Source organism: Plectropomus leopardus, chromosome 5, assembly GCF_008729295.1.
Source record: "Plectropomus leopardus isolate mb chromosome 5, YSFRI_Pleo_2.0, whole genome shotgun sequence".
Classification (NCBI taxonomy): Eukaryota; Metazoa; Chordata; class Actinopteri; order Perciformes; family Serranidae; genus Plectropomus; species Plectropomus leopardus.
Genome location: NC_056467.1, coordinates 156,005 through 167,828, shown reverse-complemented (window position 1 = coordinate 167,828; position 11,824 = coordinate 156,005). Strand labels below are relative to the sequence as shown.

Genomic DNA, 11,824 nt, shown 5'->3' with positions numbered 1-11,824 from the left:
AGCGCGCGTGTTGAACTCACTGATCCTCCTCACGCGCTGGAAACTGAGCGGAACTTTTTCTGACAAAGAGTCGCTCAACAGAGAAAAGAGTCAAAGCTACAAACCTTCAGACGGAGAGAAGCAGCGACACGACGAGCAGGACGCACAGCGAAGATCACCTGCCGAAAGAGAAAAACCAAGGGGGGGGGGGGGCAGTGACGTCACGGCAACACGCCAGACAGGTGGAGGTGTGCGCGGACACAGCAGGAAGTGGCTGTGAGTTTTTCAGGTGAACTCACTGTGACTGTTCCGAGATTTTCTGTAAAATGTTCCTCAAAGAACTCGACAGAAAAAATGTGAATGAAAGTATTTTAAATGATACTAATGAGTATTAACCCTTAATGGGCTGTTTGTTGCATTTTACACTCTTATCATCCTTCATGGTGTGTGTTTGTGTGTGTATTCATGCGTATGTCATAAATGTAGTCAAGATTGTGTATTATGTTGTAATGAGTGTGTAGATGTTGTTGAGTGTGTAGATGTTGTAATGAGTGTGTAGATGTTGTAATGAGTGTGTAGATGTTGTAATGAGAGCCGGACTGTGATTCTTCTTATAATCAGTGTTTATTATGTTTGTTTAATGCAGCGCTCTGATTGGACGAGCAGAGCAGTGACGCCCCCTTCAGGACACAGAAAGAGTTTCAACAAGCTGCTTTTATTCTACATCAGATCTACTGTAGTCTACTGTACACACACACACACACACACACACACACACACACACACACAGAAACGTCTTTGGCAGGAAGCAGCTTCTTCTTCTGCTGGACAAACGACACACACAGGAGCTGCATGGGATTGGACAGTGATGTCATCAGGAAGCGAAGCACGCACACATGCACACACACATGCACGCACACACACATAGAGACACACACACACGCACACACAGAGACACACACACAGACAGACACACACACACACACACGCACACACACAGACACACCCACACACACACGCACACACAGACACACACACACAGACACACACAGGCACACTGAACCTGCTCTGTTTGGGGGCCACTTTTGCAAAATGACAGGAGGCCAGGGGCCAGTCACAGCGGCCCCGTACATGTTTCTAGGATTTGAACGCGTTTTTAGGATTTTAGGCTGTTTCTTGGATTTAAAAAGTTCTGGGATTTTGGGACGTTTTTAGTGGTTTAGGACATCAGTGTCTCAGCTGTGTCCTCTGTGGGGGATCCTCCTCTGGCTCTATTCTGATGCTGTTTCATGTCTCTGACGCCTTATGGAGACCAAAAGGAAAAAAAACTATTCACAGAGACAATCGTTTTGTTTTTACTGTGAATTAGAAAAGGTTTTGGGGCCCCCTGGGGCCCTATAAGGAGCCAGATTTGGCCTGCGGGCCATAAGTTGAGCATGACCGGGTTGGGGTCAGGATGTAAGCCAATCAGAGGCAGAGAAAGGTAGATTAGGGCGGGTCAGGCCTCGACCACTGTGGGTGAAATAAATCTGGTTGGTGGACGCTCGTGTGAATTTTCACGCCTGTTTCCGTGCTGAACGCGCTCAGTCAGAAGATTTTAAAGAGCCGTGTGACCTCAGCAGTGAACTTAAGACTGGATTTGAAGCCTGATGGGACTTTGACGTGATGTCACATGAGGCATCTGTGCAGAAAAAAAAGCTTTACTTTTTAAGGCCTTCTTTTTGAATTTTTTAGGCAGTATTCCCATGTGAGGTTAACAATGAAGTCTAATTTTTTTAAGGCGCTTGTTTGGTTGTTTTCCTCACCGTTAAAGCCGCGGATGTTGAATCAAATCTGATTCATTAACTCTGTATCAGTTACTACGGCAACACTAGCATGGCGGTTGGTGGTTAACGTGCACAGTGGTTCAGACGACAAAGAACTACGGACGGAACAGCATTGACACTCCAAGGCTCAATCTTTTCATTTCCACCTTAAAACTGCAGATAATGATTCAGTTAAGGCTTTTTAAGAGTTAAAGAGAAAAAAAACATGACTCTGTGTCTCATTTGACCTTAAAATGCCCTTAATTATTCAGCTAAGGTCATAGTTAAGGGATGATTTTAATGCCATTCAATGTATCTGTTAATTAAAAATTTGGGGCAAACCCCTGAAGTGACACCTTAGTTTAAAAATGTAGGTCATTTCAGGTACAAACTGAGGGGCGCATAATGAAACAAAATTTGCTCATTAATACGGAGCATTTAAGGTATTTTAATGACATGCTAAGGGGATAATTAATGGTTACATGAACAATTTGTGGTATATTAAGGTGAAGGCGTTAAATTAAGGATTAATTAATGGGACTTTTGTTAATTTCTCGGTGTTTAATCTCAGTTGAGGCAACATTTTCAATTCAGCTTTTTTGTATTCTCAACTTTTTGTGGTGGGTGTCACCAAATTACACTGAACTTTTTTGCATTTCCACGGCAACACGAGCATGGCGGTTATTGGTCGCAGAGCTGAAATGTAGAGTCGCTAAAAGCTTGACGAGATAATTAAGACGGCAGTACTGATATTGTAGTCATTTTAATTTCATTTTATTTGTGTGTTCGTTCTCCTCTCGAAGGAGTGGTCGGGATGGGTTTAATGTAGCATTATTAGAAAAAAGCTGTGTTCCTATTTATTTACAGTTTTTTCTTTTTAGATTCTGTGTTGATCTAAATATGATTCATCATGCTTTTATTTTTATATAAAATTGCTATAAAGTGAAAAAAATGACAATGACTCACTGACATCCCTTCATTTTGACTGTAATTGATGACATAATTAAGGTCATTTTAATGTGATGAAAATTAATGGGTCTGGTTATTTGCATGGTTTAAGAAAAAATTATGTTTCTTAAAAGTCCTTTCAAATTTTAACCAAATAACATGAAAACGGGGAGCGACGTCACTTTTCTTGTGCCTTCAACCGTGAGCAATTTGGTGTGATTTCTTTCAAGAACTTGGGAAAAATGCAATGAGCAACCTGGAAAGAAATGTTCCACAAATTGCAGGAAATGCAAGAAAATGATTTCTAAAAAACTAGGGGAAACCATCGAGGGAAAAATGTCAAAAAGCATCTTTCAACCAGGACTCGTCCCCAAACACAGCTTCTGCTTTGTTTTTGCTTTCAGCACATTATGTTTCATTTAAACGTAGCTGCTCGAATTTTTATATGTTGGAAATTTTAAATATTTATTCAAAAATACTTTCATAAAAAACTACAACCTGAAGCTGTGCAAGATATTGAAACTGAAATGTGGAGGATTTATTTGTGTGATAAAAACTTACTATAAACTATATATATATATATATATATATATATAATTAATTTCTCAGATCTTTGTCAGCATGCATCATGATTATTTTTTTCATAAATAAATTTCATTAACCAAAAAACAAACGAGGGAAAAGTAGTAGGGAATAGTATTTACTTATTTAAGATTGTGTTAAAATCAATAAAAAAAAAGAAAAAACTACTTTCTTGTACCTTTAGGTTCTTATTGTTTGTCTTATTCTTCTTCTTCTTTGGTTGCTTATTGCCTTCTTAAGGTGTTTTTAAAAGAAATCAAGCCAGTTTGCCTGGGTTCAAAGGGTTAAAAATGTTTCATTTTTTAATTTAGGTCAGAAGTAAAAGAACTTTTTCATGCTATTTGGTCAATTTTACTGTGTTTTTATTCCCTAAAATTCCCTAAAACCATGAAAATAATCCATAAAACCTTTAATAATATTTCATAATATATTTATTGATGAATTCTTCCCGAATTTAAGGTGAACCTCGAAAAACTGCATCTTAAAATGCTCTTAACTGAAAAATTAATCAGTCTACACACATGCACTCTCTCTCTCTCACACACACACACACACACACACAAACACTCTCACACACACACACACACACACACACACACACAAACACTCTCACACACACACACACACACACACACACACACACACAAACACTCTCACACACACACACACACACAAACACTCTCACACACACACACTCACACACACACACACTCTCACACACACACTCACACACACACACACACACACACACACACACACACACACACACACTCACACACGGCCATTACTGATGATGTAACAGTTCAACTATGAATGAGGTCATCACAGTGATGTCATCAGAGAGAGTTAGGCTTTCATACAACACACACACACACACACACACACACACACACACACAGGCGAAACCAAAGCTCATTCATAATAATAATAATAATAATAATAATAATAATAATCAATAACGGCGATAAAGCAGAAATCAGCAACATTGTCCCGTGTGGCTTCACCACCGTCAGTCCTCCGTGTCTCCGTGCGAAGTTCACGGAGTCCATTAGTTTCCAGACAGGAAGTCTGTCTGATCGTCTCTAAAGAACAGATTGATATTAACGGTATGAAACAGCCCCAAAGAAAACCTGATCACCTCCTGAAGACCTCCGCTAATTAAGACACTAACCAGCCGGCTAATTAAGAAAACTCACCTGTCAATTAACAATCGGACTTGTTAACTAATTTTTTTTCTTGCTAAATAGCAGACACTTTTTGAAACTAAAGAACCGACCTGTTCACGAACAGACCGACCTAATGAACCCGGACCCGACCCCGTCCTCTTCAGCAGTCCGTCTACCAGACCTCACAGCGCCTCCCGGTGTTCATCGGCGTCCCTGCAGGACAGTTGAAGTGGCGGCTGAAGTCCGGAGAGTTGGCGAGCGTGCCGATGACTCGGTACCGGGGCGGGCTGTGGGGGTCGGTCACCAGGCCCTCGTGAGCGCTCTCTGGTGTTCGGACTGAACACCACACCTGAAAAAAACAAAGATTTAATTCTGATGAATGTAGTCTTTGCAGTCCACTTCCGTTAAGTTAATTTTTCTTCGTAATTTAATTCAGAAAGGTAAACTTTCATATATTTTATATATTCATTAAACATAAATTGAAAGATTTTAAGCCTTTTTTTGTTTTCATTTTGATGATTAAGGCTTATAGCTCATGAAAATCATAAATCCTGGATCTCAAATTATTAGAATAAGTTTTTAAAAATTTTTCTTGCTGTAGGTCAGAATTATGAAGATTAAAATGCAAAAAAACACTTGAAACATTTTAGTTTATATAATGAGTCTAGAAAAAAAATAATTTTCACTTTCTTGAATAACTGATGGAAAATTTTGAACTTTTTCACCATATTCTAATTTTTGAGATGCACCTGAATATATCTATATATATAGATATACACAGGTATATGGAAACAGTGATCTCCTGCAGTCATTACGGCAAAATGGCAAGTTTTCAACACACAGAAGGTAAAATAGGGTCATGGAAGCAGGATCCTTAGCTTTCTGCAGAAAGAATGAATGCTCTAGATATGATGTTTTGATTTCAGATTGATTTTATGCAAACTACAACTTTTCAAAGGGTTAAAAAATTCTTCGGTGTGTCGTTTTTCAATGAGGTCTGAAGAACAGAACCGTGAGTATCTCATCGGTCTGCTGCAGAGGTGAGTGGCAGCAGTGAATAACTTGAGCTACGTCAGGACAAGCAGAACGTCAGTCACGAACAGGAACAGAAGTGGCCCCAGTATCAAACCTTGTGGGGCACCCTTCCTGAAAAATCATTTAAAGATGGTTAAGCTGGTTGACCAGCTTTTTTGGACCAGTTTAAAGTATGTTTTTTCTTCAGTTATGATGGTTTAACTGGTCCTACCAGCTTGTGATGGTCACTCTATCTGGTTTACTTGTTGAACTCTCTGTAAAATTGAGTCTGGAGAAATAACAGAGTCATGAGGGGGAAGTATGAAAAGCAAATGACATAAATCAGTTCAGTCTTCTGTCATGTGTTATGCATAAAGATAAATGTGCACAGCTTGACGGGCTGCTCACACCAGCATGTCAAACTATCAAAGACCAGCAGGAACTGGGTCACAACAATCGAAGATCACCTTCGACAATGTAAAACCACCTAAAACCAGCGCCAGTACCTGTTTTTTTTGGTCTTTGATCGTGAAAATTTTGGTCACAATACTTGTGATGTAAAAATTCAACATTGTTTAATCTATGGCTCCATATCTGTGTAAGAAGTGACTTTTGACTCACCTGAGCAAATCCCACAAAGAAGAGCTGGTCATTGGTGAGGTTGACGGCAGGAAGCCTCTTCTCCTCTCCGTTCCTCTGGACCCACGACCGATAGGCCTGGAGAGAAATCATCAGTGTAGTCGCGGTTAAAAACAAATGGCCTGGTGCGGTGCTGCAGCTGAAACACTTTTCTTTGTTTCATGTTCATACTGACGTGGTATGCCGCCTTCAGTCCTCCGTTGTCGGCGATATTTTCTCCGAGTGTCTGTTTTCCATTGACGTGCTCGCCGTTGACGGTGTAGCGGTTGTACTGGTCCATCATGCACTCTGTTCTCTGACGAAACGCCTCCACTGAAGAGTTCTGCCACCACGGCCTCAAGTTACCTTCTTTATCGTACTCACGACCTGCAACAGGAGGGACGAACACTCAGACCAGTTACTGTTTACATTCTTATCCGATAATCTGATGCTCGAACTCAACAGACATCTACGACAGAAATATGAAGAGGCGGGTTTCCATTAACGCTCAAATTGTACAAATTCCAAAAAAAACCTCACAGTTATCACAAAAAAGTTATTATGCTCTCATGAGGTGGTATTTCAGGCGAATTGAAAAAGCGATATTTGTCCAAACTGCAGTGGAAACGCTATAGTCTTTTCTAGGTCACATGACACCGTGAGCTTGTAAAATCTTGGACTACATCTCCCAGAAATCCCAGAAACGTGGCCACTCCCACGTATCAGGGGCTCGCCTTTTCATCACGGCTCCATAACACGCCTACGTGGCCTCGGATTGGAAATAATGACAGCTCGTGCGGTGGCCGCAATAGAAATAAAGCTGCTGATGTTTTGAACATCCGTCGCCATGGTTACTGGGATGTTATCGCCAGAGGAGAGGTCACATGACATCAGTCAGTGGAAACACTGTCAGCTCCACGTTGAGTTTTATCCACATTTAAAAAAACATTGCTTAACTTTTGCACAAATCTGTATGCATGCGGATTCAACAATCAACGGATTCACCGAGAAATTCTGGGCCCGTAGATACGATGTTAGTTTTGCTGTTCTTTATTTTGTTGTTATTTATTTCCATGTGTGATCCAGAAAAAAAACAAAGATATCTACACTATAAAAAATAACTGAACTGACGTCAGACAGTCCTTTATACCTTTGAATGAGCACAAATTCAATCATACACATTTATGAACCTTCTTTCACATTACAAACATTTCTTAAAATGACAGCTCTAAAGGTCATTTTACTAAATATATTATATAATAATTCCCTCTCTAATATCTATTTCATATTACCGTGACATTTCTCCTTCAAACAGCTTATTGATTCAGGTTTGCCACAGAAAAAAAACACATTTTTATGGCTAAATTGCACATGAATATTATAATTTCCCTTCACCCTAAACTCATTTTTACTGAGCAGAGATTGAACACATCATAATGGAACGAAATTTAACCTCCATCAGCTGTTAGCTGTTGACGATGTCACATTATCAGGGAAACAACCTTCCTGCCTGGTACCTGTGCTTTATTTCATGATTTTACACAAATCCCAGGCGATCAGAGAGTAGAGCTCCATGAAAGTGTTTCCTACAGATGGTGTCCCCGCCGACCGCCGCGGAGATCAGTGTGTATTTGGGGTCCGATCAAAAATCAAATAAAATTTCGACTCACCCTGATCGTCGAAAGCGTGTGTGAGCTCGTGACCCATCACCACCCCGATCCCGCCAAAGTTTAGCGCCCTGAAACACAAACACAATGTTTAAAATGTTTCTCCAAAGACCTGAAGAGTCCAGATACCACACAGACTGTCTAAAGCAACAATACTCAAATAACCACCTGTGAGCTAACTCTGGCCCCTGATAGGGCCCCTGGTGGCCCCCAACCATTTTCTGATTGACAATAAAAATAAAACGATTGACTCTGTGAATAGTTTTTGTCCTTTTAGTCTTCTTAAGGTGTCAGAGACATAAAACAGCATCAGAATAGAGCCAGAGGAGGATCCCCCACACCCCCGACAGAGGACACAGCTGAGACACTCATGTCCTGAAATCCTAGAAATGCCTTAAAATCACAGAAATGTCCTAAAATCCTAGAAACATGTTTGGGGCTGCTGCGACTGGCCTGCTGTCGTTTTGCAAAAGCGGCCCTCAAGAAAAGCAGGTTGAGTATCATCCTGCTGATTTAGCTGTTTGCAGAGTCTGACCTGCGGGGGGCGCTGGAGGAAAACACTAATACTACTAATAAAGATGTGGAGGGTTCATCCTCTGGAGAGCAGGAACCTCCACCACCATGTACTCTGTTTGTTGATGTGTGTGTGTTTGTACAACTCATCATCTTCTGTCTACTGTACAGGTGGATACACACAGACACACACACACACACAGGGAGATGTAGAGGTAAACAGACTTGGGGTGGTCGTGGGCGTAGAAAGGAGCTTGTAGGATCCCAGCAGGGAAGACGATGCCGTTCTTAGTGGGCATGTAGTAGGCATTAACTGTAGGAGGAGTCATACTCCACCTGAGAGGAGGAGAGGAAACAAGGAGAGGAGGAGAGGAAAGGAGGAGACAAGCAGAGGAGGAGAGGAGTTAATTTGAGATCCTACCAGTCGGTCAAAGAGCCCAGAAGTCTGTCAGAAGTTCTAACTCGGTCAGTTAGGAGAAACTTTCTTCCTGAAGTTTTGTGAACACTACCTGTTTTTATATATGTGTGTGTGTGTGTGTGTGTGTGTGTGTGTGAGAGAGAGATTCAATGAGCCTCATGCAAGACATGATATACGAACACATTTTCTCTGATTTTTGTTTGTATCCGCAATTTATTTTGTTGGCACGCGTTGGTTTCTGGGACTCACCAGCGTTTTCTTATTTTTGCCGTTTTCTGATGTCAGAGAACATTTCACAAGCGGTCGAGAGCACTCTGACCACGATAAGACAAAAACATCTTCTGTAATGTCCTGCCTGAACTCCACGACGCTAAAAACGCCATTTTCCCAAAGACTGCAATAAGTGTACACGAGGGCAAAATGCTGCCAAAAATTCAGTCGCTCACACTCTTAATCTACCATCACGGCACAATTTTGTCTTTTTTTTAAAATGAACCTTTAAAATCTATTTTGATGCATCGTAGGCTCAATTTTTGATAAATCAAAAAAATCAAAAGACGGTTTGAGTCGGACAGACTGAAGACGCCCTGCAGCAAGTTTGGTGTCAACTGATCAAAAAATGTTGGAGATCGATTTAAATATTTTGACAGTTTTTGATAAAAACAGCATAGACTTCAGAATATGTAAAACAGTGAAGTGAACAAAAACTTCTTCACGTTTTGATGGAAGTTGCAAACCTGCAGCGCGTATGAATGATTTGTTTGAAATTTTCAAGTTTTGGAAATGTAGACGGTCGCTGTAGCGCCACCAGCAGGACTGTCGGCTCGTGTTTGCAGCTGAGGACGTTTGGCAGCTGAAACAATTAGTTGATTCATTAAAAAAACTGTCCAATATTTTTAAATTATTCAAGTCATTTTTTATACATAAACATTTCACAGTTTCAGCCTCTCATGCAAAGACTTGCTGCTTTTCCTTTCAATTATTTTAATAAGTTTGTTTTAACAAATTTATTTAACTTTTTTATGCTTGAATACATTTTCTTGACTATACTTACAAAATTTTACCTAAGTAATACTTTCAATGCAGAGCTTTTAAGAGTATTTTTAAAGTGTGGTATTAGTACTTGTATTACAGCATCGTAACTGTTTTCTGTTTTTTCTTTCTCTTTTTTGTTTGTTTTAATTTTCCCGTAACTCCTGTATCGACACTCTGGAAAATCACATTTACTTTGTTTAACTTCTTAACAGTACGTCAGTTTCACTACTGTAGTTGTTCTTCTTAGAACATTTTTTGGGGACGTCTGTCTAATTCTCTGGTTCAGGAGTCTTTGCGCACGGCACAACTGATCATCGAGCACACCTGCGTCAGAGCAGATCTGGATGGTTACAAATGTTTTTTGTGTTGACTTTTCTTATTTTTAAAATTGATGTCAAATATAAGAGGAGATGAAAAGGATGCTGCTGCCTGAGGCCCATAATGCCGGCCTGCATGACTGGTCTTCGTCATTATTACTGGTCTTTGTTGGGAGTCTTCCTCAGCTGGTCGGCCATCACTCGGGCGGAGAAGTTGTAGAAGTTGAGCATGTTCTGGAAGAAGCTCTCGTCCGACACTTCGTACTGAAACACAACATGTGAGAACATGTTTATCAGGACAGCAGGGGGCAGCAGAGCGCCGCCTCACGATGTCAGACAGAGCTGCAAACATCCGCCTCTCCGGATTCAAAACACAACAGACGATCCGAGACGCCTGAGACGATCGACAGCCGTCACTCACCCCGTCATAAACATCGTCCAGCTCTTTGGGGTCCAGGATGAATTCTGGGAAACCGATCATATCGTAGATCGCATCTGCCTAACGAGAGACAAACAGAAACGGTAACACCTCAACTTAGGGCCCGCGACCCAATCTGGACCCTTACAGGGCCCCTGGAGGCCCCCAACCATTTTCTAATGGACAATAGAAATAAAGTGATTGACACTGAAAATAGTTTTTGTCCTTTTAGTCTCGATAAGGTGTCAGAGACATAAAACAGCACTAAAATAGAGCCAGAGGAGGATCCCCCACACCCCCGACTGAGGACACAGCTGAGACACTGATGTCCTAAAATACTAGAAATGTCCATAAATTCGAGAAACATAATACATTTTGAGAAATGTTATAATAACTGAGAAATTTCCAAAATTCCTAGAAACATCCCAAAATTTCAGAAACGTCTTAAATCTGAGAAACATACTATAATCTCAGAAATGCCCCAAACTTCTCTAAATGTCCTAAAATCCTAGAAATGTCCTACAATGCAAGAAATGTCCCGCAATTTAAGAAACACAACAAAATTCCATGAAATGTTGTAACATCCGAGAAATGTCCAAAAATCCTAGAAACATACCCAAATTCTAGAAATAACCTGCAATCCAAGAAATGCCCTACCATCCTATACATTTCCTAAAATTTAAGAAAATCTGAGAAATGCCCTAAATATCAAGAAATGTCTTAAAATCTTAGAAATGTCCTAAAATCCAAGAAACGTGCACATGGCTCCTGTGTCTTGCCCCTAGCCTTCTGTCCTTTTTCAAAAGTGGCCCCCAAATTGAGTTGGGTACCTTTGAGTCAGCACCCGTCCCTCCACCTGTCCCTCCACCCGTCCCTCCATCCGTCCCTCCACCTGTCTGCGTACCTTGTCTTTAGCAGCCTGTCTCGTGAGGTCGTCCATCCAACTGAGTCGGTCCAGTGCTTCTTTAAAGGCGGAGCGGATCTCGTTAATCATCTCCTCGGCCTGAGGGAGACACAGAGACGGAGGACAGACTGGATCAGACCTGTCTCTGCTGCAAAAACCACACCATCATGGACATTATGTCCTCAGACTCACGATCTCTTTGCTGTGTTTGTCGAAGGTCGCCTTGACAAAGAGCGCTCCCAGAGCGAAGCCCAGCGTGTCGTCAGTGTTCCCGATACAAGTCTGCCAGCGGGGGGTGCAGGACTGCAAACAAACAAAGCCAGTTACAACCAGTTAGTACCAGTCAGAGCCACGGAAAACCAGTTCCAGGTAGGAGAAGGACTGTTGGAACCAGTTTCAGCTGGACCCAGTTACACAGACATACATACATACCTGAACAG

General features: G+C 41.2%; 1 protein-coding gene across 1 annotated transcript in view; it reads right to left on the bottom strand.

The window, feature by feature from the left end:
* Window positions 1-4,020: 4,020 nt before the first annotated feature.
* The window catches only part of ece2b (endothelin converting enzyme 2b), a 29,220-nt gene continuing 21,416 nt past the window's right edge, over window positions 4,021-11,824 (bottom strand). Inside the window, exons 11-19 of the mRNA XM_042486245.1 lie at window positions 11,577-11,687; window positions 11,385-11,483; window positions 10,484-10,561; window positions 10,223-10,326; window positions 8,518-8,628; window positions 7,783-7,850; window positions 6,309-6,499; window positions 6,116-6,211; window positions 4,021-4,829 (exon numbers count right to left, since the gene is read on the bottom strand). Coding sequence (XP_042342179.1) covers window positions 4,653-4,829; window positions 6,116-6,211; window positions 6,309-6,499; window positions 7,783-7,850; window positions 8,518-8,628; window positions 10,223-10,326; window positions 10,484-10,561; window positions 11,385-11,483; window positions 11,577-11,687 — 1,035 coding nt within the window. The 3' untranslated portion in view covers window positions 4,021-4,652. The remainder of the gene's footprint in view (window positions 4,830-6,115; window positions 6,212-6,308; window positions 6,500-7,782; window positions 7,851-8,517; window positions 8,629-10,222; window positions 10,327-10,483; window positions 10,562-11,384; window positions 11,484-11,576; window positions 11,688-11,824) is intronic.